Source organism: Gracilinanus agilis, chromosome 3 (assembly GCF_016433145.1).
Source record: "Gracilinanus agilis isolate LMUSP501 chromosome 3, AgileGrace, whole genome shotgun sequence".
Taxonomy (NCBI): domain Eukaryota; kingdom Metazoa; phylum Chordata; class Mammalia; order Didelphimorphia; family Didelphidae; genus Gracilinanus; species Gracilinanus agilis.
Window position 1 is genome coordinate 236,133,673 of NC_058132.1, and position 27,573 is coordinate 236,161,245.

The 27,573-nt window shown below is 33.9% G+C and overlaps 1 protein-coding gene across 4 annotated transcripts in view; it reads left to right on the top strand.

The window, feature by feature from the left end:
• Positions 1-27,573, top strand: part of NCKAP1 (NCK associated protein 1) — a 129,076-nt gene that overhangs the window by 8,121 nt on the left and 93,382 nt on the right. For 2 of the 4 annotated variants that reach the window (XM_044669728.1, XM_044669730.1), the window contains exons 2-3: positions 18,581-18,598; positions 19,866-19,976. In XM_044669728.1, the coding sequence (XP_044525663.1) occupies positions 18,581-18,598; positions 19,866-19,976 (129 nt within the window). The remainder of the gene's footprint in view (positions 1-18,580; positions 18,599-19,865; positions 19,977-27,573) is intronic. The other 2 variants (XM_044669727.1, XM_044669729.1) reach the window with 1 other exon arrangement.

Consider the following 27,573-nt stretch of genomic DNA (forward strand, 5'->3'; position numbering starts at 1 on the left):
TGAGGGATTTATGAGAAAGAATGCTATCCACATCCAGAGAAAGAACTGTGGGAGTAGAAACACAGAAGAAAAACATATGATTGATTACATGGTTCAATGGGGCTATGATTGGGAATGTTGACTTTAAATGATCACGGAAATAGGTTTTGAGAAATGATACCTGTAAAACTCAGTGGAATTGCTCATCGGCTCCAGGAAGGGGGCAGGGAAAGAACATGAATCATGTAACCATGGGAAAATACTTCAAATTAAATAATTAAATAAAAATGAAAAAAATAAAATAAAATAAAATTTCTGATTACTTGGCTTGATATCTAAAACCTCAGTCTAAAACTAAATTCATCCTCTTCCTCCCCAAAACACTTTTTCAGATTTCCTGAGGGAACCACCATCCTTCTAGATTCACAACTGGGTGTCAGTTCTTTTGACTTGATCCACTCAGTTTCCATCTTGTTATTTCTGCCTCTACATCATCTCTTGCATTCATCACCTCTCTACTCAAAGTTGCCATCCAAGGCTCTCATCCCCCATTGCTACATCCTACTTGATTTCATTTGCCTCAAGTCTTCCCTATTCCAATCAAATCCACATAATTCCCCTTCATGCATACTGCAGTGCAGCAAGACTAGCTTTATTGTTCTCTATACATGGTTTTTTTTCTTTTAAACCCTTACTTTTTATCTTAGAATTGATATAAAGTTTTAGTTCCAGGGCTAGTTAATTGGAGTTAATTAAGAGTTGATAAGTCACACACCTAGGAGGTTCTGGGACTGGATTTGAATCCAGGACTTCCCAGTTGTAAGGCCTGCCACCTAGCTGCCCCTCACACGTTTTTTAATCTCTTATTTCCATGCCTATTTTTGGACTGGCTCTCTGTTGGCCTGGAGTATATTGCCTCATCACTTGTGTTTAGTAATCCCTAGTTTCCTAACAGGCCCAGCTGCCAGTGCATTTTCTTTCCTTTCCAAGTTATCATGTATCTCTTTTACATGTGTATCTATTATCTCTCAGTCTATGTAAGATAGAGACTGTTACTTTTTTGTTTCTGTATCCCCCCAGTGCCTAGTATCTGACACATAGTAGGCACTTAATACTATTGATTGAATGAATTTTGTAGATCACAACCTAGCTATTTCTTGTTATTCAGTGTAATTCTTTTTTATGTTCTGTAAATGATCCTGATGCAGCTGATATTCTGAGGGCCTTTCTCTAGATCTCTTGTCATTTAGTGGTTACCACTGGAGCACAGTCTTTCTGTTATTCTTTGCTCTAATTATGTGATTGGTTGCTTTCTTTTCTGGATCAAACTTTTCTCTGATGATAGTCTTACACCACTACACCTGTACTATTTATTCTGCTTTGTAATACACTTTGTCTTCCCTACACCTTCCATTTCTCTATAGGTGATCAACACCTTTAATTCTTTGGAGATGGGCCTTCCAGAATTTACAGCCAGCTAATACAACTTTTCAAGAAGAATATTGACACTTAAGGGATGGAACTTTGTTTTAGAGTAGATGCTTGGGGATATTAAAAATACCAAAAACTTCCCAGAGGAAGTACAGATTATTTGCCTCCTTTTCATTTTATTATTCATTCTTAGGGTTTGATGAAGATATTATATACTTATGGACCAATTCTGTGGGTTGTCCATTCAGTTGCATGTCGTAGTTTGGACAACTATCATTCCAGAATCAGCATGTTTATGATATTGATGTCATTCTTGACTCTTCTCTGTTAACTTTTATAATTTCTTTATAGATTCTCTCAAGTACATTCTCTCTGCTTGTAATGCAAGGTTTTTGCATTGCAATATTAGCTTAGGCAAACCTGTCAGTTGCCCTGGATGGAATGTTGACGATGGCATGCGCCATGGGCCAAGTGCCGGCTGGCAGTTGGGCTGAGACTATAAAAGTCCCTGGAAACCTGAGCCTGGTCTTGCTTTATTGTAGTCTACCCTCTACATTGCTGCTAACTTTCCTAAAGTACTGATTTGGCCACACTGTCTCCCTACTAAATAAACTCTAGGATCTCCCTAACACCTTTAAGATAAAATATAAACCCCTTTGTTTGGCTTTTGAATCTCTTTACAACCTATCACTTTTCTACCTGTCCAGTCTAATTACATTCTACTTCCTTTCATAGTGACCTACTAGTTACTTGCACATGACCTTATCTCTTGGCTCTGAACCTTTGTACTGACTTTTTCCTTTTTCCTAGAATGCTTTTCTTCCGAAACCACGAATCTCAGGCTTATTTGAGATAACTCAAGTGCTAATGTCTTTTATGCCTCTCATAGCCACTAGCACCATCCCCTCTAAGGTTACTTTCCATCTTTAAGTCTCTAAGGTTACTTTCCGTCTTTAACTCTTGAGCAATATGCTTTTTGCCACCTTTCCTGATGTCTACCTTTGCATTAAAATTGCCCTATATTAAAGTAACATTCCTTTATTTCCTTACCTCGTATATGATAATTTTATATAATCTACAGTTGTTATAACAATTGTTTTGCAGATGCTTATCATAAACACAACAGTTTTAAATAACCCATGAAGTCATGTTTCTTATGGAGTTTGAAGAAATGATAAAATCATTTCCACCAACCCCTTTGTTTTGCCAAAGTAGTTGCATTTATTTTCAGCTTCTATTTGATGTCTAGTTTTATTTATAGCAAATGGATCAAAATAAGCTTTTTTTCTCTAGGAGCACAATCACTTTATAAGGAAGTTCTATTTAGAAGCATTACTTTTAGGTAGGGTAATATTAATAATACTTAGTCTAAAATTTGCATGATTATTAGAAGCTTTCCCCCATCCTGTGTTCTGTCGGTTTGACATTGCCAACATAGAAAAGAAAAGGGAGCTTAAAGACCATTTTGTATTTTGCTTTGTTTGATGAGTTGCTATAGCCAAAGGATTCATTACTAAGTGACAAGCCTACTGATGATAAGCCCCTCAGTGCTTAGCTAGACTGATTCTCAGGAAGTAAACAGAATCTGATAATTGCCAGGACTACTGTTTTGGAAATATTTCCAGCACAGAGTAGAATCTGCCAAAACTTGTTCTCTACTGGCATCATTTTCAAGAACTTAGGGTCATCTATAGGCTACAATGAGCATCCATTATCTTATTGTTTAAAATTATTGGCTAGTTTGATATTTTATATATTGTGGTTCTGAGATAACTATGAATTAGATGATTAGCATAGAGGAAATTGATGAGGAAGTATGGTTTAATTTATAGAAATAGAGAAGTTAATATGCTTAAATTTGCTTTTTTTGGTGCATCTTTAAAAAGTAGATGAATAGGAAAACATTTTCTACCACTTTAGGTTGTTCAAAAAAAAACACAAGGATATCAAAAAAGGAATATATAATGTTGAGGGTCTTTGGACTTAACTGACATAATTTATATAATATTTCTTACAGTGTTTGCATTATTTAGATCTAATTAAAATTTACAGGGTTTCCTCCCTTTTCTTTTGCTACTTTTGATAGCAATCATAGTAGATTCAATTATAGCAATTATTTTTAGTGACAAGTGAATGCTATTTTCTTTTTTTCTTTATTATAATTTTTTATAACCCATAATTTCCATCTTAGAATCCATGCTTGTGTGGTGGTTCCAAAGCAGAAGAACAGTAAAGGCTTGGCAATTAGGGTGACTTGCCCAGGGTCACACATATAGGAAGTGTCAGAGGTCAAATTTGAATCCAGGACTTCCTGTCTTTAGGCCTGGTTCTCAATCCAGAGTCACCTAATTGCCTTGTGAATACTGTTTTCTAGAATGACCTTTTTTTGGGGTGTGTGCTTGTAGAACTAAGGAGGACTAAACTCAATTCAGTATTATTGATATATAACATGTATATATCAACATGCCTACCTTTTTCGCTTAAAATACTTGAAATTTTACCCTTTTTTTTATTTTCCCTTTTCAAATGCTAGATCTTCATAGTGCTGGAAACAGGAGCCAATCACTGGAGAGGGAGAGAGAGTATTTACCTGCTACCTGTAGTGGTTTATACTTCCTTAGATAGTCTGGTGGCCAAGACTCATTATATTATTGATGTCAGACTTAAGTATAGATACCCCAGTAGCTTCTTAGAACTCCTAAACTCAAGTGATCTGTTAGATTTAGCTTTCCTAGGAGCAGAGATTAAAGAGGTTAATCACCAGTCTCCAACAGTATCCTTTCTCTTTAAGTGCAAATCTTGAGCTGCATTTGAACTTTGTTTTCAGCATTATACTTTTAGTGCCTTACTGTTTAAAAGATCATAGATTTTAAAAGGGAAGAAATGTTAAACTACATCAAATCCAACTAAGAATCTAAGGCATGGAGAGATTAAGTTAGTTGTCAGGGTTAGAGGTAGTGAGTGTCTGAAACAGAATTTGAAGTTGGGTCTTTCTGTTATCAAGTCCAGGTTCCTCAAAGAAACATTTTAATTATTATTAGCCTGTGTAATTAAAATCAATGAGTAAAAATCTTCTTTTACATAATTCTCTGTGCTTTCAGGAAGAAAAGTGAATTTGAACTTTTTAGATATACAAATCCAAAGAAATATTTAATTATTTTGTAGGAATAGCTTTCCCATTTACTATTGCCTTTTTTTCTTTGTGATTTGTGGAGTATCTGTATAGAGAGCCTATTTATCACATTTCAATGGGCAAGAGCAATTAATAGACACATTTCAATGAATAAGAGTATTAATAGAAGAAACTTCTGTTTAGTCATGGGAATTTAATAAAATGAGAATCAACAAAGGGATTTTAGAATATGTATAAATTCATTGAAATCTTGAAAAATTATTCATTTTAAACTATTAAATGTTTCCTTAAACTGTTGTTTCCTTTTTTACTTTTAGTATGTTTTTTTTGGAGTATAATTGAGTTTTAAAAACCTGCAATTAAAATTTTATTTTTTATTTTAATTTTATTCAAAACAAAACAAAACAAAAAAAAATCTTACTATCTGGCTTAGAATCAGTACTATGTATTGGATCCAAGTCCGAAGAGTGATAAGGGCTAGTAAGTGACTTGTCAAAGTTTACCCTGCTAGGACATGCCTTAAGAGGTCAGTTTTGAACCCAGAACTTCCTGTGACCAGGCCTTTTCTCTATCCACTGAGTCACCTAGCTCCCCCAAAACCTGCAAAATTTTGAAAGACTGCCTTTATAAGTTGGGTCAAGTAATAGAAAGAAAGTTAATATAATATCTTTATTAAAAAGATATTTTGAGAAGAAATGGATGAAATGCAAAATCATTATATCCAACCTGTAGAAAATAGAGATGTTTTTTTGTTAAGGAAAAGAAAATACAATTTCTTTAACTATTATTCATTTTATTAGTTCTAGAATTTATTTCAATATATGATGGGCCTGTGATTCCTAGAGTTTGTGTACTTATTCTACCAATTCAGATTAATGACACTTTTTGAAAGATTGCATGAAGTCATTTGGTCCCTGTTCTGATGGTGAGTCTTTCCAAACTTAATCAATCAGCCTTTCAACCAAGACCCAAACTCAATGGTTATTTTGTTGAATGTAGCCGTTAACCAGAGTTTGGGCATAATAAATTTCAGGAGCCCAAAGTCATTTTAGCATCCTGATGAGACATAAGGATAGAATTTCAATGGAAGACTTTAGTTGCTGAGTTGTATATAAAATTGCCACCTACCTGGAATGTTTTGTCCTTAATTTTGAAATGGAATATTTCATATTTTTGTATTTTAAATCAATTTGGAAAGGAATTCAATAGAAATATGGAATAACACTGAATATCAAAAATGATGATTACCAAGTTTTACTGTGTAATCCTTACCAATAACATGTAGAAATTTCTGGTCAATTTAAACTTATTCATGATAAAGATTTGTTAGGCAGCTAAGGTACTATAAGAGGAGATATTTATTTTAAAAAATATTTTAAATTGCTATCTTTTGTTTTGAAATTATTTCCATTTCCTAATATATCTCTGCTCCCCATGAGACATTTCTTATTTACAATAAAGAATTAAAAAGAAAGAAGGAACTCCCCCCCCCCCCCCCCCATCACAATATGAAAAAAGTCTGTTCTGCAAACAGGGAAGGAAGTTGTTTCATATTTGTTTCTTTGAGACCCACCTTAGCTTTATAATTTCACAGTATTCAGTCTCAGTGGTTTTTGTTCTTTTATTTACATTGATATGACCATTGTGTAATTGTTTTCCAGGTCTTGCTTATTTCACATGGCTTCAGTTCATATGGATTGTTTCACATTCAGGTTTTTTTTAATAGCAAGTAATATTTTATTATTCTGATGCACTACAATTTGTTTAGCCATCTCAAATCAACAGGCATCTCCTTTATTTCTAATTGTTTACTTAGATTAAAAATGTATAGCAGCAAATATTTGGGTATAAATGAAGCCTTTATTTTTGTCATTAACCTCCTTGGGGTATGTCTAGTAACAGAATTTCTGAGTCAAAGGGTAGAGATGTCATAGTCACTTTCTTTGCAGAATTTTGAATTACTTTCCTGAATAGTTGAAACAATTCATAGCTTCATCATCCATACATTATTAGTATGTCCATATTTCCATGACTTCTTCCTTCAACACTGATTCCTTTAAGGGAAGGCATTTAAAATTTTGAAGATAGTAAACTATTTTAAAGGCCTTGAACTGCTTGCTTTTTTAATTTTATGAATGTACTCATTTGCTCTGACCTCATGGATAGAGTGATGGTCTTAAAATCAGGAAGACCTGGGTTCACATTCTACATTTGGCACTTAATAGCTTATGAGCTATGAAATGGAATTAATAACTTGGAATACTTCTTCACAGAGATACTGTTTATAAAACACTTATTTTATTTTTATAACATCTTTAATTGGAGAAAGGAAATAATTGAGAAAACCACACAGAGCTGTAGCATTGGAATTATAATCTGGAAAGCCACCCAGAACAGCAGCATTGGGACTTTTCTATAAAACACTTTTTAAACCTTTAAATAGTATATAATATTGTTCTAATAGCTTAATGTCCTCATATGTTAAATGGTAATAATAGTACCTACCTCTCAGAGTAGTTTTAAGAAATCAAATGAATTAACCTATATAAAGTGCTTTGCAGAATGATACATTTAGATACCATATTGGGAGTCAAGAAGATTCATTATTCAAATTTGGCCTCAGATATTGCGTGACCCTGGACAAGTTACTTAAAGTTTCTGTGCTTCAATTTCCTTATCCATAAAATGGGAATAATAATATGTGGCTTCAGCAACATGTTATAAGCATTTTTTTCCTGAAAGTACATTCTGCTTACAATTTCAAGAAAGTTGCCTTTTATTTAAAAACCGTATAATTCAGATGAGCTTTCCTTTTATTTTGTGTTAATCAGTAGGCTGGTTTGTGGGTATTTAAAAACATTCTGTTTACAATTGCAAGGAAGTTAAATTTCTTTTAAAATTGTATAATTCATAGGAACTTTTTTATTATAGTTTAGTGAGTTGATTTTGTGAGGGTTTGGGGAAGAATGGATTGCCTATATTTTCTTGATATAGGAAACTTAATTTGGAAACTTTCTTTATCAAAGCAGTTTGACAACTACTCTGATAATTTTTGTATTAAGAGTTTTTTTGCCTGTGGGAATGTAGAATTTAAAAGACTTACCCAGACTTTTAGTACTAGTGACATGATAGATTGGAGTGTAGGTTTTCTATAAGTCTGAGCTCCAAGTCTGAAGCTTCCTTCTTATCCTCTGTGGTATATTGCTGCTTATACTTTATAATATGTTAAAATTGTCATCTTCAAGTGCTATAAGTACATCATATTACCTTTACAGTGAAGTTTTACAGTATATAAATGTGAATATTTCAAATCTTCTAATTTGTTCTCAATGATATCTATCTGAAAAATACAAGCAACTTCTTGCTGTGTTCCCATTCCAAACAATTCAGTAGTACAAAGATTAAACTGCACTGAAGGAGGATTGATCATAGAACTCTTTTTTTTAAAGGTGTATTATTATTTTTTATTTTTTCTCTTTTGAATTATTTTTAAATGAAATTTTATTTTTTTCAAATTACATGTGGAAACAATTTTTGACAATTGTTTTCTGATATTATGAGACTCAAATTCTCTCCTTCCTTCCCTCCACCACTTTTCAAGGCAGTAAATAGCCTGATACAGGTTATACCAGTATTTTCATACAGTACTATTTCCATATTCCTTATGCCATGATAAGAGACACATATCCTATAAATAAAAACTCATGAAGGAAATAAAGTGAAGGCTGGAGTGCCTTGATCTGCATTCAGCTTCCAACCATTCTTTCTTTGGTTGTGGATGGCATTTTTTATCATGAGAAACTTTGTTTTACTGATAATAGTTCCTTCAAGGCTGATTATTGTATAATATTTCTGTTACTCTATACACTGTTCTCCTGGTTCTGTTCACTTCACTTTTTATCTGTTCATATAAGTCCAGGGTTTTCTGATGTCATCATTTCTTATGGTACAATAGTTTTCCCATTACAACAACCATATGCCACATTGGGGCAGGGGTGTCTAGTTTTCAATTCTGTATGATAGCCCTTCAAGTTCCTGAGCACAAATGATATGTGCCCCAAGTTTTCTCTTCTGTATCATAAACACCCCATTTCCTTCAACCTTTATTCTTATGGCCTAATTTCAAGGCCCTTTTGCCTTCCTGATTGCCTTCTTCTGGATTTATATAACGTATCAAAATTACCTACAAAAACACATTACAGGGGACAGCTAGGTAGTAGATAGAGTGCCAGGCCTAAAGTTGGGAGGACCTGGGATCAAATCTGGCCCCAGACACTTCCTAGTTGTGTGACCCTGAACAAGTCACCCAACCTCAATTGCCTAGCCCATGCCATTCTTCTATCTTAGAACTAATACTAAGGCAGAAAAGTTTAAATCAAAAACAAAAAACATATACACATATCACCACTGGGAACCACTTGGTGATAGTGTGTAACTTCTCTACTCATTACCCCTGGAACATCAGATATCTGGTCATTGGACAGATTAATTTTGACTAAAACTGTTAATTTGTTGTCAGTACTGCCTCAAGATTCTGAGTACACTGGCTTATGGATAATGGATTGAAAGCCAGAAAGAACTTCAGAGGCTATCAATTCTAACCCTTTCATTTTAGGAATGAGGAAGCTTAGGCCACCAGGCATATTATGGGACTTAATCCAGAGTCACAGTATTAATAAGTGTGTCAGAGGTGGGAAATTAACCCAGATCTTAAGTGCTAGTGTTCTTCCCACTGTTTTCCACTAATGAATCAGCTTCTGTAAGTGTCCTCACTTTTCTCGATGGTCTCTGCAAATAGAATATGAAGCAAGAAAAGGAGAGCCCCTGTATGTAGCTGACCATCTCTGCCTGAGCAAATGCTTCATAACCTGAAATATTCCTGACAGACTTTCCCGGTTTTCCAAGAGGATGCTATCATGATACCCTTTGATCCAGCACTGGGCATATATTCCCCCAAATCCAAAGAAATAGGGAAAGGGGCTATGTATATTAAAATATTTATGGCAGTTCTCTCGTGGAGTCAGGGAACCAGAAACTAAGGGGGAGCCTATCAACTAGAAAATGGATAAGCCAATTTTGGTATAAGAAGATAATGAAACACCGCCATGTCACAAAAAAAAAAAAATGAAAGAGACAGTTTCAAAGAAACCCAAGATATATATGATGAGATTAAGGATGAAGTAAACAGAACTAGGAAAATAATTTATGATAACACTGATAAGAGAAACAACTTGGAGAGATATAAGGACTTTGATCAATGCAGTGATGAAGCATGCTACCAACCTCCTGAGAGAGAAGTGGTGGACTTAAAGAGAAATAGATTAAAAAATACCCAACCCTTACTTTCCATCTTAGAATCAATATTGTGTGTTAGTTCTAAGGCAGAAGAGTGGTAAGGGCTAGACAAAGAGGGGAGTGAGGGAGGAGGTTAAGTGACTTGCCCCTAGGAAGTATCTGAGATCAGATTTGAACCTAGGACCTCCCATCTCTAGGCCTGGCTCTCTCTCCATTGAGCCACTTAGCTGCTTCTGAGAAATACATTCTGTTTGTTTGTTTTAATTTTTTTTGCCAATTACACGTAATAACAAATTTCCACATAAGTTTTCTGAAGTTATCAGATCCAAATTGTCTTCCTCCCCCTTTTTGGAGCTGGCAGGCAATTAATTTTGGGTTATATATGTATCATCACACAAAACATACTTCCATATTTTTCATTTTTGTAGGTGACATCTTACAAAACCAAAATCCCAAAATATATAACCAAATAAGTGAAAAATTGCATGTTTTCATCTGTATTCCTATTCCAACAGTTCTTTCTCTGGAGCATTCTTTGTCATAAGTTCTTTAGAATAGTGCTGGATCATTGTATTGCTGGGAGTAGCTTAGTATCTCATTTGATCCTTCCAAAGTATTGTTGTTATTGTGCACAATATTGTCCTGGTTCTGCTTATTTCACTCTACATCAGTTCATATAGATCTTTCTAGCTTTTTCTGAAATCATCCTGTTCATCATTCCTTATAGCACTGTAGTATTTAATCATCTTCACTTAGCACAGTTTGTTCAGTCATTCCCCAATTGGTGGACATTCCTTTATTTTCCAATTCTTTGCCACAATGAAAGGAGCAACTAGAAATATTTTTATACAAGTAAGTCCTTTCCCATTTTTTTTTTTTTGTCTCTTTAGGATACCCACCTAGTAGTGGTATTTCTGGATCAAAGGATATACATTGTTTTTATTGCCCTTTTGGCATAATTCCAAATTGCCCTCCAGAATGGTTAGGATCAGTTCCCAAGCCTACCAGTAATGCATTAATTTCCCAATTTTGCCATATCCCCTCCAACATTTATCATTTTCCTTTACTGTTATAGTGGCCAATCTGATAGTGTGAGGTGGTACCTCAGAGTTATTTTAATTTGTATTTCTCTAATCTGGAGGGATTTAAAACCTTGTCTTCTTTTTTATTATCATACAAAACACATTTCCATACTGGTCATTGTTGTAAGAGCACACCTCATACATAACCAAAACCCCAAAATAAAACCAAAGATACACTGAGGTGAAAGATGACTCCAACAGTTCTTTCTGAGGAGGTGGATAGCATTCCCTGAAGTAAATCTTTCAGGATTGTCCCAGATTATTGCATTGCTGAAAGTAGTCAAGCTTTCATAGATAATCATCATCCAATATTGCTTTTACTGTATACAGTGTTCTCCCAGTTCTGCTTATTTTGCTCTGCATCAGTTCCTGCAGATCTTTCCAGCTTTTTCTAAATCATCTTGCTTATCATTTCTTATAGCTCAATAGTATTCCATTACCAAAATGCACCTCAATTTGTTCAGCCATTCCCCAATTGATGAACAGCCCCTCAATTTCCAGTTCTTTGCCACTACAAAAGGAGCTGCTATAAATATTTTTGTACAAGTAGATCCTGTCCTCTTTTTTATTATCTCCTTGGGATATAATCCCAGTAGTGATATTACAGGGTCAAAGGGTATGCACAGTTTTTTATAGCCCTGGTTGGATCAGTTCACAACACTACAATGCAATAGTGTCCCAATTTTGCCACATCTCCAACATTTACCACTTTCCTTTATTGCCATATTAGTCAATATGATAGGTATGAGGTGGTACCTCAAAGTTTTTTTAATTTTCATTTCTCTAATCAAGAGTGATTTAGAGCATTTTTTCATGTGATTATTGAAAACTTTTAATTTCTTAGCAAACTGCTTGTTCATATATCCTTTGACCAGTTGTCAGTTAGGGAATGACTTGTATTCTTAGAAATTTGATATAGTTCTATGTATTTGAGAAATGAGACATTTATCAGAGAAATTTCTTATTAACATTTTTACCAAGTTTGTTGTTTCCTTCTAATCTTGGTTGCATTGGTTTTGTTTGTACAAAATCTTTTAAATTTAATATAATCAAAATGATTCATTTTACATTTTGTAATGTTATCTATTTCTTGTTTGGTCATAAGTTCTTTCTTCTCTATCGATCTGACAGGTAAATTATTCCACGTTCCCTTAATTTACTTATAATATCAACCTTTATATCTGCATCATATACCCATTTTGACCTTATCTTGGTATAGGATGTGAGATATTGATCTATGCTTTTGCCGGCAGAGTATTTGCTAAAAATGGATCTATGTAAATAAGAACCTGATAATGTTTGTTATTGAATGCACATGTATTAATAACTAACTTTTATGATCAAAATGGGCACCTGGCTAGAGTTTTAATGGTTTTTTAATAAAATTGCAATGATGAGAGACAGAGGAGATGGAGGTAGATTTTTCTTATGGATTAGCCTAATTCTAGAGTCTAGCTGGTTTAAGGCCTATACTCTTCCTCAGCAGTGCCAGCAGTCCCTTTCTTCAAGAGTGGAATTCCTAAAACCATGTGCCTTCCCAATGATCTCCCCTAAATTCCACTAGTTCCTCCCTCCATAGCAGTGTTGATGCTCAGGCTGACACTAGCGGATGTCAGGGGCCACTCAGGCTGCCATTGCAGGGGTAGAGCTATTTTTCCTCACTATCCAATAAAAATCTTTTGGATAAATGAATGGCCATCCTAAATTTTTTTCTTAGCAAAGTCCACTCCAGATTAGGTATGTTTTGTGACCTAGCTGACCTTATTACCCTGTGTATCTCCTTCAAATTTGAATTCCCATAGAAAGCAACTACATAAAATAGAAGGAGTGTTGATTGTATTTGGAAGACATGTGGGTTTGAATTTCATTTATGGCATTTATTAGGTTGGGCGACCATGGGTAAGACAACTTCTATGAGCCTCAGTTTTTTCATCTATTAAATTGAGCTAATAATGCCTCTACTACCTATCTGTCCCAGGTTTATAGTAAAGGTCAAATGAGGCAGTCATTGCTTTGTAAACTTTAAAAAGCTGTTAATAACTGGTAGTTTTTATTTATATCATAGCCTTTACCTGGGAGCTTTTCTCAGTGAACCTTGAACATAATATAATCTCATAATCCTATTGAGAAGAAATACACTTTCTCTTTAAAATGATTTTTTTTCTTTCGATTATTTAATGGCTTATTTTAGTCTTTTTATACTTCAAACTTCAGTGTAGGGTTTATGTCTGTATTCTATAATCCTGTCTGATAAAGTGCTGTGAGTTGAAGCTCTACTGAGAATGTAAAGTATAGATTTGAGAAAGAATGGATTCCTTTCATTTTAAACTTTGTTTAATTTAGTATTCTGATTAGTTTAGTTTAAAAAACTCAACTAATTCTTTTGCCTTCTTCCCTCATTGTAAGGTAGTTATATAGCCAGAATGCATCTTTCTAATTAGGTTAATTTTATTATAATGCAGCACACACCAGCTTTTGTTTTCAGCCATGGAAAGTATTTCTCTCACAAAACCCTTTTTGATATGGGGTTCTTAACCTGTGAACTTTAAAAAAATGATAACTAATATAATTGTTTTAATTTGTGATCATATGTATTTTATTATTTAAAAAAACATCCTGATAAGGGGCCCATAGGTTTCATTAGTCAAAAAGAGGTCCATGAAATGCAAAAAGATTAAAAACTTCTGATTTATATGATACAGAGGGAAACAAATTAGTTGCGTGGGTTGTTTTACAAAAAATAGCACAAAGTTATTTCCTTGGAACATAGAGTTTTGAGTATTGTGTACTTGTAGAGTAAATGAAATTGTCATCTTCAGAAGCTTTGCTTTTGGTTATGCAGATATACATGAATGTCATGCATGGATAATCATCTTCAGAGGTCTTTTAAGGACTTCCCTTTAAGATGAATAGAGGTACTGCGTAGTTCCCACATACCTACTCTAGCAGAAACCTGAAATTCACACCAGACCAAGTAAAGATCAAGAAATCGAATAAGAAACTGCAGTAAATGACTTCTTTCTCAGAATTGCATAAAAAAGTAAGTCATAAGTCTAGGGACAATGAGAAAAGGCGGCTGCCAGCACCAGGAAAGGTAAACAAGCCTGTAGCATCCCAGTATTATCATATAAAGTCTATGATGTTCAAGGATAGACACTTTTTCCTCACTTCTTGAAACTAAGGTGGATGGAGACACACAGCAAGGATCTCAGAATCTCTCAGAAGTATCAGTGACCAGTATGACACAGTAGTGCTCAGATTAGGGCAGTTCAGACACAGAAGATCTTTGGTCACTGGCAATATGTCCTCAGAGGAATATGTGTGCCCTGAACATCCATCACTGAACCTTGAAGGTTAGAGAGAGGGGTAGAGGGACAGGTCAAATACCAGGAGATGGAGATCAGTACAGAAACTTGGGTGACCCAGGATGAGATCAAGCAGGTCTGTTCCATCCTACTTAAAAGGCCAGCAAGGACTGGAGCCTGGCCCTTGCACAAAGTTCCAATTCAGGAATTAAAGCTGAAGAGATGAGTAACCTAAAGACATTAACCATTATAAAAAAATGACTCTAGAGACCTCCCCCAGTCCAGGCTAGCAAGAAAAAGTAACTCCATAGCACCATCTGTATGCAGTGTTTGAAAGGGAAAAATATTTTTTCTACAAAGAATACATAGAAAAAAAGAAAGCAAGAGATGAAATCAAATAAAAGCTCTTTAGAAAAGAACTGGAAGGAGATAAATAGAAGAGAAGGTGGCAAAACTTGCCCAAGAAATCGACTCCTTGAAAACTAGAATAGATCAAACAAAACAGTTATTCAGTGAGAGAATAAGAAATATTAGAACAAAATCAAAAGACTGAAAACAGGAATTTTAGAATCCTGGAACTCCCTGAAAACCATAATTAGGGGGAAAAAAACCAACCCAGGACACAGACACTATGTTTGAAAAAAAAAATAATAAATGGAAATGGAAAAAAAAAATTGACTAGATCTCATACAACTGGAGGGCAAAATGAAGGTAGAAGGATTCTGCCAATCACTTCCTAAAAGAAACTCCCCAAAATTAAAGTCCCGGGAATGTTGTAGCCAAAATACAGATCTTCAACTTCAAATAAAAACATCCAGGAAAAAAGGAATTCATATACCAAGAAACCAAAAGCAGGCCCTACTGTGTGCCAGGCATTATACTAAGAGTTTCATAGGTATTATCTCTATCCTCACAATGAGTGGGTTAGGTACTATTATTATACTCAATTTACAGTTGTAGAAATTGAGGCAGAGGTTAAGTGATTTGCTTATGGTCACTTAGCTAGGAAGTGTCTGAGATGAGATCTGAAAACTCAGATCTTTCTAGCTGTCTTAGGTGAAAAAGGGAATTATAGATTTACAACCAAAAATATTTTATCCTGAAAAGCTGAGGGATAATCATTATAGGAATAGCAGGAGAATTTTAATGAAATAGAGGATTGCAAGCATTTCTAGAGTTTACCAGAGTTGAGGAGGAACTTTAAATTCAAACACAAAAATCCAGAGAAACTTAGAAAGATACATTTATTTAAGTAATTGGAAGAAACTATATTATGGTAACAAAGAATGCTGGCATTGTAATGTAGAAAAGTAGCACGAAATGGAAATTCATGGTTTCTTAGGCAATTTTTTTATTTGCATATGGAAATGTTTTAGGTTTTTTGTTTAAATTCAGGATAATTTTTTGAAAAAAGATTTCTTAGTGTAGTATGTTTAGCTATGCCAGATTTATAAAATATTAAGAAAAGAAAACTACTGACTTTAAGCAAATTTTTATGTTGATGTTCAAATTTTGTTCTTGCCTAATCTATATTCAGTGTGAGACAAGTTCATCAATACTTTTTTTTAACTTTATACAATTGCTTGGCAGCTAGATAGCAGCTAGGTGGATAGAATGCTGGAGCTGGATCAGGAAGATGTCTTCCTGTGTTTAAATTTGGCCTCAGACACTTCCTATCTGTGTGACCCTGGGCAAGTCACTTAACCCAGTTTGCCTAAATTTCTTTATGTAAAATAAGTAGGAGCAATGCAAAATGGCAAACCACTCCATTATCTTTGCAAAGAAAACCCCAAATGGGGTCCCCAAGAGTTGGACACAATTAAAAGGACTGAACAACTAATGCTCAAAGAAGTGTCAGTGACTCCCCGTTGTCTCTAAGATAAAATACCAACCCCTGGCATTTGAAGCTGTTTATAGTTTAACTCTGGCCTTATAGCCTATCTTTCCAAGCTAATTTATACATTATGCACTCTAATGACTCATCCGGGTGTTAGTAAGTAAAACTACTTGTATATATTTGTCATTCAGACATTTGTTAAATACTTTTTACAAAGTGTTGGGAATACAAATAAAGGCAAAAACAGGCCCTGCACTTTTAAGTACCTCACATTCTAATGAGGGAGACAACACATAAATAATTCGTTTTATGTAAGATATATACTGAGTAGTTGGAAAGTAATCTTAAGAGGAAAGGCACTAGTGGGTTGGGATGGGACAAAGTGAGGAAATGGTAATTAAAAAAGGTTTCCTTCAAAAGATTAGAATTGAGCTTAGTCTTGAAGTAAGCCAGGGAGTACATTCCAAGTAAGGGAGGAGATGGGCACCCAGTGCAAAGGCAAGGAGAAATGGTATGAAATGTCATGTATAAGGAATAGCAAATAGGCCAAGATTATAGAACTTGTGGAAGGGAGGAAAATTGAAGTGAATTTGAAAAGTAGGATAGGGTCAGGTGTTTAGAATGTCAAACAGAATGCTTTGTATTTATTTCTAAAGATAAAAAGGAGCTTACTAGAGTTATTAGGGAGGAGGAATGGACAGAACTATGCTTTAGAAAAATCACTTTGACCCTTTGAATGGAGGATTGGAGTGGGAAGAGGCAGGAAAACCAGTTAGAAGACTATAAAAAATAACTTAGGAAAGAGGGCCTGAACTATGATGATAGCTATGTGAGTAAAAATTGTGTACAGAAGATGTGAAGATCAAAGTAAAACTCAGCAACAGATTGGATATGTGGATTGAATGAAGAATTAAGTTGATGCTAAGGTTGAGTGATTAAGTTGACATAGTACCTTCACCAGTAAATAGGGAGTTTGGAAGAGGTGAGAGTTTGGGAATATGAAATTGACCTTGGAGAACATGTATTCGAGATGCCTTGAGGATGACCTTACTCATCTCTACACTTATTACTTCACCTTAGTAGAACGTAAGCTCCTTGATGGCAGGGACTGTTCCATTTATATCTTTTTATTCTCATTCCTTAACACTAAGTAGGTTCTTAATAAATGGTTTTCCTTTTATTCCAAATGGAGCAATTTCTGTACTATGTCATTATATGATGACATGAATCACTCATTTAAAAATATTGTGATAGTATATTTACTGTTATATAAATATAATTTTTAACTTTTGGGAAGGCATTTCAAAATCTTGCTATATCTCAGAGTTGTCATTATGAGCATAAGTAAATGGGGCAGTATGACATAGTAGAAAGTGATGTACTTAATTAGTCTTAGGTTCAAATTGTTCCTCAGTTGCTTACTATCTCAGTAAGTCACTTGATCTTTTAGAATCTTGGTTTCTATATCATTAAAAAAGTAATATTAATACTTGTACTACCTACTTCAGAGTTGTTATGGAAAAAAGTACTCTGTGAACCTTAAAATATATAAATGAGAATTTTTGAACCATAGGTATTGAGAAGGAAGTTCCTTTACAGGGAGAGACTATTTTATCTATTTATCCATACCTATATGTGTATCTATATGTTAGTGTCAGACATTTGGACACATAGTGGGCATTCATTAAATATTTGTTAAATTGAATCAATAGTGATTTTCCCATGATAGCATTCCGACCATTCTAGATTACTATAAATATATATATTTTTTTGAGAGTAGATAGGTATCTGTTGTAAGCAAGTGTGTATAAAGGAAACTAGGTAAAATAAAGACTTTTAAAAGACATTTCAGAACATTTTAAATGAAAATAAGTTGCATTTTAATAATTAAGATTAAATGCTAGGAAACTTTGTAATCTTATATGCATTGTTAGAAATTTCCAAGTAAGAGATTTCTTGGAACTTTGTTTTTATAACTATACTAGTTAATCAGTAATTTTTTATCTGCACCCCAGCTTCCATTTGGAGGAAATAGAAATGTTTGCCTTTAATTTTATGCTTTTGGAATTGGTTTTGAAAGGAAAATTAGGTGATGCTTGAACAGAATCTCTTCAGTTTGATGGGAGTTTAAGAAATACCCATAACTGTTTATTTTTGTTCTTGGCTACCGTTCTTTTTAAGGTATGTAAAATTTCACTGATAAGTTTCCTATTTTCATAGTTGCATGTAGTATGTTAATTTTCCCTTTACTCTCACTTTTTTGGTTACAGAGGATTTATATAAACTAGTATAATTTCTGAGAAAATTACCAGTATTTATTTACATGAAATATATAGCACCAGTAATATAAATATTTATCCTAAAATGTTGGTAATTGTAACATAATATAATTTTACTATTGTTTTACTATCCATGGTCTGCACTGCATTAGTTCTCTACTGAAACATAACGCATGTCATAGTTTGACAATCTTTGTTTATATGTAATTTTCTCTCTTTTTATTACAATGCTTCCCCAGCAAGGACAAGTTTGGAAGGTTTGCAAAGCTTTTCACCTTCCCTCTGCCCGCTTGCCCGCTTTCAGATCAGTTTCATGTTTCATAACTTCTATCTCTGTAATCCACAACACAGTCATAGAAATAAGTGAAGAAAGGGAAAGTCAAATAATGCATTTTATCATGTGCAGTATACTGATAAAACTTTTCAGTCTATGCCTACTTTTATATGCAGTAGGAATATAATGTTAGATATTAAATATAAATTCAATTTGTCAAATTTTATCTTTCTAAGAAGATAGTTTTCCACATCTAATTAGCAAACATTTAAATGCTTTTTGGAGAAATTGAAACTAGCAAGTATTATGCAAGAAGTTGTCTCTAATTCATATTTGTGTTTACAGTTCTGACACATATATAGGTTTTTGACCACAGAGAATGCTAAAGTGCTATGTGGTCAAATGAATTATAAACATTTCCGTTTTGTTTGTGCTGTCTGAGATAGAATAGATAATAGCTATCACCTATTTACATGTTCAGGAGAACAGTCAACAACATTTCATCATTATAAAGACTGTCCAGGGGCAGCTAGGTAGTGCAGTGGATAGAGAGCCAGGTTTGGAGTCAGGAGGACCTGAGTTCAAATTTGACCTCAGACACTTCCTAGCTGTGTGACCCTGGGCAAGTCACTTAACCCAAATTGCCTATTCCTTACCTTGCTTCTGCCTTAGAATCTATACTTAGAATCAAGTACCAAGCTCATTGATTTTAAGACAGAAAGTAAGGATTTAAAAAATAATGACTATCCTTAGTGTTCCCAGCTTCCAAAACTAGCTATTACTGGTATAGAACTGATTGTATGAGGGAGAAATATTCTGAAAAGAGAGAAATTTAAACATTGATTGCTTTTATTTTTAATCACATAGGGTACATTAATATGTTTAGTACTCTACAGATGACATTTAATTTTCTAACAGTTTATTAGCTTCAGATGAATACAATTCTACCTCAAATAGAAGTAAAATATCTTTTTCTTTTTTTAGGACTGAGCTTTTTCCCCTCACTGCTGTTCTGCGCTAACTGCTTTGAAACTTCCCATGCATTTTTTTCAGTAGAAGAACATCTCTGTACTGTCTCCCATTGCATATTTCAGCTGTGACAATCCCTGCACTTTGCCTATTCATTTTATCACCTGCTCACTAAAAAAATATATATCTTTCTAGTTTTTGTTTGCAGATTTACTACAATTATTTGTTTTTTGGATGGTAGATATATTTCACATTTTATCTCATTACTGTTTTTTTTGTAGGCATGTGGAGACCCAAAAGCAAAACCATCATATTTAATTGACAAAAACTTGGAATCTGCTGTGAAATTCATAGTCAGAAAATTTCCTGCTGTAGAGACTCGCAACAACAATGTAAGTATCCTAATGCTATTTTAATAATATTTTATTTTATCCCTTCTCAGGAGAAAAAAACAAGACCAGTTGTCCATGAAAAAATCTTTATCAAGTTCATTATTTCTTTTTCATGTGTAAATCTTATACTTTTGTAGACTTTTAGAAATAATTTTATTAGACAGAAAAAAAATGACATACTGTTGTATCTTTCTGACAGAAAATCAAATAAATTCTGCCCCTATTTTTTTTTACAAAATTAGATCAGGGAATAAAAATGGACTCATCCTCCTCTAGCATCTTAAATACCTACCTGGAAATTTTTCATTTTAGCCAAAATGCTTTTGAATTCATTCATACTTAATAACTTTTATTTTTGCTAGATATTATCTGTATAATTGAAAGATATATTTCTTTCTCTAGTAGTTTTAGAATTCATCAAGTTTAAAATTTAAAAACTTTAAAGTTTTATGGGGAAAAATATTGAGTTAGAATCTTTTTTTTCCATCTTGTTAGAAGAGACTCTTAATACTTTGAAGTGTATTCCTATCTAGAATAGTGTCTATGATAGTTACTTTTGTTCTGTATAAAATGTGCAGGTTTTTAAAATTAATGAATGAGCAGTAATGTGACATAATGTATAAAAAAATTAAAACTGGCCTCTGCAAGACTTGGTTACATGTCTAATCTCTTGATATATTTGATTGAGTGACCTGCTGTGTTACTTCAGCTTTCACTGTTCCAGGCCATTGTTTTACAGTTTTAAGTTGCAGAGCAGTTGCCCATCTGCATTGATGTTACCTCCCTGGGACTTAGTTCCTTGTGCTTATAAAACCATAGATCTAGACCAAAAAAAAAATAGTAGGGAATTTAAAAATAATAATTTATAGCACCATTATATGGTTACATTTAGGAACAAATGAGAAATATGTAATTAGTGAAAAATTAACAGTGTTATTACTTTCAATGATTTTCCTTCTTTCCATGTTTTCTACATTAAGTTTTGCCTTTAAAATATTTTTATTTTACTTTAGATTCCTTAGACTTTTTTATTTCCTCTTTTTTTTTAGTTTTTCTTTACTTTTAAATTTATGCATCTCTTCTTGAATTTTGTTCCCCAGTAAGTTCAATTTTACTTTAATTTTAATTTCACTTTACAATTACAAAATATTTTGTACGCATTATCTAATTTAACCTTCATAGAAATTTTGTGGGGTAAATAGTCCAAGTATAATTATCTCCTTTTTATAAAGAGGAAATTATAACAATGACAGGCTGCGTATTTTTCTAAGATCACATACCTACTATGTGTCATCACTGGGGTATTGAACTCATTTCTTCTTTCTCTAATTTGATCTCTTATGATAGGTTTACTTTTTTATTTTTTATTTTTTTTATTTTTTTATTTTATTTTAAACTCTTAACTTCTGTGTATTGACTTATAGGTGGAAGAGTGGTAAGAGTAGGCAATGGGGGTCAAGTGACTTGCCCAGGGTCACACAGCTGGGAAGTGGCTGAGGCCGGGTTTGAACCTAGGACCTCCTGTCTCTAGGCCTGGCTCTCAATCCACTGAGCTACCCAGCTGCCCCGATAGGTTTACTTTTAATATATATTATATAATATTTTTTTTATGCAATCTGATTTGTTCACAAAATGTTTATACTCCTATATTAACTAGCTGCATGATACTTCACATTTTGCAGTAAAATTTCAATAATTTGAGGATGATATGGAAGATGATTGTCAGAATTAGTGAAAAGTATGAATTATAGGATGCTAAAATAATTTTATTGTTTTCATATAGTAATCATCACAATGTGCTTCCTTAAAGTCGAAGTCTTGCTTTAATAGATAAATATTATTTAAATTTATTAACTAAAAGCATCAGTCTTAAGCCTTGCTGATCTCTGATTATAAGCAGGTGTTTTGAAAGTGCTTATCTTAACTCATAATTTACTTAGAAGTCATTTTTTTTTCACAAAAAGTAATATTCAGTGGAGTTTCTTGTGTAGATGATGATAAACTCCAAAATAAAGAGATTTTATTTTATCTCAATACTTAGTTTTGTATTGTCTTGGTACATATTATTAATATTGAAGCTTTCTAGAAACATTATTTTTCATTTTAATTTTTTTCCTATCTCTGGTGGCTTAGCCATTGTTAATAGTGCTTATTGCTTTGAAATGCTTAGAGTTTTGCCTTTAAGATATTTTTAATAATCAGCAAACACTTGTTGAACACACTTGTACTTCCATACCACAAGTTGTTGAAAACAACAGGTCCTTAATTCTTTTGAGGAGGGAATACTGGCTTTTTATCTGCAAATCCTTGTAAAACATCATATAACCCCAAAGTCAAATGAAATATCATTATAGTACAGTAATTTATTTAAGATAGTCTTTAGTATTTTAAGTTGAATACTGCTTTGTATCTGTGTCTAGGGGAGGAGATAGAGAGAGAGAGAGAGAGAGAGAGAATAAATGTGAATACATTTAAAACCTATGTATACTTGGCAGTTCAGAGACCTCAAGACATTTCCTAGCAGTGTGACCCTGGACAAACCATTTAACCCTGTTTGTCTCATTTTCCTCATCTTTAAAATGAGATGGAGAAGGAATTGACAAATCATTCCAGTATATTTGCCAAGAAAACCCCAAACAGGATTATGAAGAGTTAGATAAGACTAAAAAAATGACTCAAAATTGTGTTTGTTTATACTAAACTTAGGGCAATATTAATGATTTATAAGAAATAGCTTATATTTGGAATTTAAGATTCTGTTATCATCACCAGTGACCCAATACCAAATAAATTAAAGGAATAGGAGGATTAAGGTATGGGGTTTCATTTGCTGATGAGAATTGGCCTAGAAGGGCCTGTCTGGTGCCACACTATGGAATCATCCCTGTTAATTAACTTAGTTTATTTGGATCCAAGCACCTGCTAGTTTTCAACCATATGCCATATACATTGTGCTTGTTGGATCAAATGCCAGATATGCTGATGTGTTATAGTTGATCTATTTCTGACCTATTTTGAATCTCTTTGCCATTTCCTTGTAGCTGCTAAAGGCTACCAGAAGAAAGGAACAATCACAAGAATGGTGCTAGTAATCTCTGAAATAGAAACTTGAAATTAATGCAGTCTTATTTCCCATTATTGGAACAGTCTTCATTCTTCTCGAGGTTGTTTCCTAAGATTATATAGCTAGTAAAGTAAGGTCATGTAGCTAGTAAGGGTAAATTTGATTACCTATCTTCTGTCTCTAATTTTCTCTTAGAACAAAGTCTCATTTAAAGGGGTTAAGTCACCTCTTATTATTTATTCAAATCTTACTTGTTCATTGGAGGATTATATTTTGCTTAGAGAGATGGTAGGTATTTCATGGAATAGTTCTGAAAAACTTGCTGTTTCTTTAAGAACAGAAAGGAAGTTAAATTTCAAGTAAAAATGTTCTTAGTTGTTTAATTTTATTGTAGAAAGTGACCAGCTTCATCCCAATAAGACTTACATAAATATCTCTGTTTGTATCAGAGGTGACATTACAAATCCTATATCAGTAGGAAGGCCTTTTTATGCTATTTTTTTAATAATGGTGATGGACGGCTCAGCTGTTCATACTGGTCTTGGCCATTCATATTTAGTGCTTGATCAGTGTATGACCAAATTTATATTTTAGTGAGATATTTGATTGAGTTGCAATTTGAACAAAGATCTTTTTTGGTCCGTCTATAATGGGAATCAAACCCAACATATTTGTTTTTTAAAAAAATTAATGATTTTTAAAACCTAATTCAGTAATTACTCTCTTAGTTCAAATTATCAAGACCTTTGTTTCTCAGATTTCATTCTTTAGATCTGCAATATATGCAAGGTTAGGGATTGTGAGAGTTGCCTAGAATATTGAGCAGTAAATTGAATTATTCAAGGTCATAGAGCTAGCATATTAAGTGCAGGACTTGAAACCAGGGCTTTTTGAGTTAAAGGTGTAGGATTAGGGAAACTAATCTTGCTTGAAGGTCTAATAAAGTAAAGCAGCTTTGGCTGTCATTGACTGAATGACCCAGCTCAGAGCTACACAGATTGCCCCTCTACTCAGATCCAAGAGTAGAGTCCAGACCCTGCAAGAAGGATGACCCAGCTTTTATACCAGGACTCCAACTGCCCCCTCTCTTAGAGTTCTGGGGGGCACTATGGAATTCTGTGATACAGCTTGAACCCTTCTCAGAAATATGGATTGATCCCACAAAGGCTAAGTCGCTGATAAGATTAGTAAATGGAAAGGACACTGGCTATTGGCAAAAGACCCATGTTTAAATCTTGGTTCTTATAGATAATAAGGGAAAAGACTTGTACAAAAATATTTATAGCTGTGCTCTTTGTGGTGGCAAAAAATTGGAAAATGAGGGGATGCCCTTTGATTGGGGAAGGGCTGAACAAATTATGATATCTGTTGGGGATGGAATACTATTTTTCTCAAAGGAATAATGAACTGGAGAAATTCTATGTGAACTGGAATGACTTCCAGGAATTGATGTAGAGTGAAAAGAGCAGAACCAGGAGAATCTTGTACACAAAGACTGATACACTGTGGCACAATCGAATATAATAGACTTCTCTATTTGTAGCAATGCAGTGATCCAGAACAACTCTGAGGGATTTATGAGAAAGAATGCTATCCCTATCCAGAGAAAGAATTGTGGGAGTAGAAACACAGAAGAAAAACAACTACTTGATCACATGATTCAATGAGGATATGAGTGGGAATGTAGACTTAGTTTAAATGATCACCCTAGCGCAAATATTAATAATGTGGAAATAGGTTTTGATCAGTGACACATGTAAAACCTAATGGAGGGGCAGCTGGGTAGCTCAGTGGAGTGAGAGCCAGGCCTAGAGACGGGAGGTCCTAGGTTCAAACCTGGCCTCAGACACTTCCCAGCTGTGTGACCCTGGGCAAGTCACTTGACCCCCATTGCCCACCCTTACCACTCTTCCACCTATGAGACAATACACCGAAGTACAAGGGTTTTAAAAAAACAAAACAAAAAAAAACCTAGTGGAATTGCTTGTTAGGAGGGGTAGGAGAGGAGGAGGAGGGAAAGAACATGATTCATGTAACCATGGGAAAATACCCTAAATTAATTAATTAAATAAACTTAAAATAAAAAAAGAAGTCCTTTGGCCCATCAAAATTGCCTGTTGTAATAGAGTGTGGTATTAAAATTAGCCAAAATTGGCCTCAGGTTATCACATTCGGGATTAAAGGTTGAAGAAGTGGATTTTAGGATTAAAATACTTGTAGCCCTAATAAATTATTTGTCATGCAGCAGAACTCTAAAATAATATCTAATGGGCTGAGAGGAGATATCTGGGATATATAGGGAGATAATCTGGGAGAGGAATAGCTCATAGAAAAATCTGTTCGACTAATAAGAGGAGAATATAAAGGTAAAGAAGATCTAGTTTTAGTTTGCTATAATAGTTATGGAAGAGTGCCTGAAAGATATCTATGTATATAATTCTATAGCCTTTGTCTTTTATTTGTAATTTTAGCCTCCTGATTATTTTTCCTATGTTATATTGTAGTTCCTATAGTATTCCTTTTAAAATATACACCAAAAGATTGGTATGTTGTTTTAAGGGTTCATGGAGAAGGGAAAGGTCTGGTGTTCTTTTCTTTAGGGTATTGGGCTTCATAAAACAATTTTTTTAAAGAGGGGAAGTCAAAGGTAGGAAAGGGTAGGTGCCCCACCAACAAGCCAACTCTTGAGCTTGCTGGGGAAAAAAAAAAACTGATGATAGCCCATGGCATATGTCACCATTTTTTAATTATTTAATCTTATGTGTTAAGATTACAGCAGTAATTTTCATTTATTCATTCATCCATCTATTTATTTAATTTTTTTCATTTAATAATTTTTATTTTTTAGAAAAGTTAACATGGTTACATGATTCATGCTCTTACTTTTCCCTTCACCCCCCCACCTCCCCTCCCCCATAGCTGATGAGCATTTCCACTGGTTTTAACGTGTCATTGATCTACAGCAGTAATTTTTTAAATGGTCTTTCCTTATAAATAGTATTTATGCCACACTTTTGTAAACAGTATATTCAGGAATCTGTTGTCAGCTTTGTACCTGAAAGAAGTGAGTTGAATGAACTGATATTTCAGGCCAAATAGCTCTTCCTCCATCTTCCCCAAATACATCTTATAAAATAAGATTATGACGTCGTTTGGTAGGCGTCTTGCAAAAGCAGAGGCTTTCTGTTCTTTAAATTGCTGATCAGAAAGTGCATTTTTAACAAAGTTTGTTTTATAATTAACCATCTATTTGGTGGTATGCCTCCCAAAATTACATGTAGGTTTAGCTACATAGACTTAATAGGATTGGAATTGTACAGTATTAAAACCAAGAGTCCAAGATCATAAAAATGTCAATAAAAAGGTGAAAAGATTATTACATAATTAGAATAACAAGATTATAAAATACTAGAATCATTCTAGGATTCTTTTTGAGTTGAGCAAATTTAACACATACCTAACTTATTTTAAGATAAAAGGAAGGAATCAAACTATTGACATGTAATAAAGAACAAATGGAATCAAGACCAGAGAAGAAGAGAGGAACAGATGAAGAAAATAACCTAGAAAAAGAGTATATACTCAGGTCAACCCATCTTTTTTAAGAACTGTAAACAAGAAGCAGAGAATTGTGCCATAGACAATTCCTTGAATATCCCCCTTTAATCAGTATGTTGTTACATCATTAAAATAGTCCATGGATTCATAGAAGGTTTATTCCTTGTAACGAACATATTATCCAGAAGCCTTTGGATTACTGGAGTTAATAAAAATCCCATCTCCCTTAACAACAATTTAAATAGCAATGTTTTTACCAATACTTTGGTGGGATGGGGTTAGGTTTTGAAAACTAGCTCAGGAACCTAATTGGCACTAACAACATTGTTTTTAAGAGAATGTGATGTGCATTTAGAGCTAGGTGGTTCAGTGGATAGAGTCAGACCTGGAGGTGGGAGTCCTGGGTTCAAATTTGACCTCATATACATCCTAGCTGTGTGACCCTAGACAAGTCACTTAACTCCAATTACATAGCCTTTACCACTCTTCTGCCTTAGAACCAATACTTAGTATTAATTCCAAGATGGAAGGTAAGGGTTTAAAAAAACCAGGATATGCAATTAAAATTTTTTTTTTAAAACACGACTTAAAATGAACTTTTAGAACAAAGCCTTTTTGTAAATTGAGAACTTCCTGAATATAGTTAAGAGTAAATGATGTTTCTGGTAAAGATCATATTATTCAAGGCATTATTACTAATGAAGAATGAAGGGGATGAGGATGGGGGGACCAGTGCCAAAGTTTTGAGAGTCCTATTAAATATAATAGTGCTTTAATAAAATTGATAACATTATTGAAATCCTTGTTTTGCAAGTTAAAACTCATGAAATTACGTATATTGCCACAAGTTGTGTTTTTAAGACATTAAATGAATGAATATGATGGATATAAGCTCTAGACTTGAAACCAGGAGTACCTGAGTTCAAATCCTGTCTCAGACATTTACTACTTTACAACCCTGGGCAAGTCAGTTAT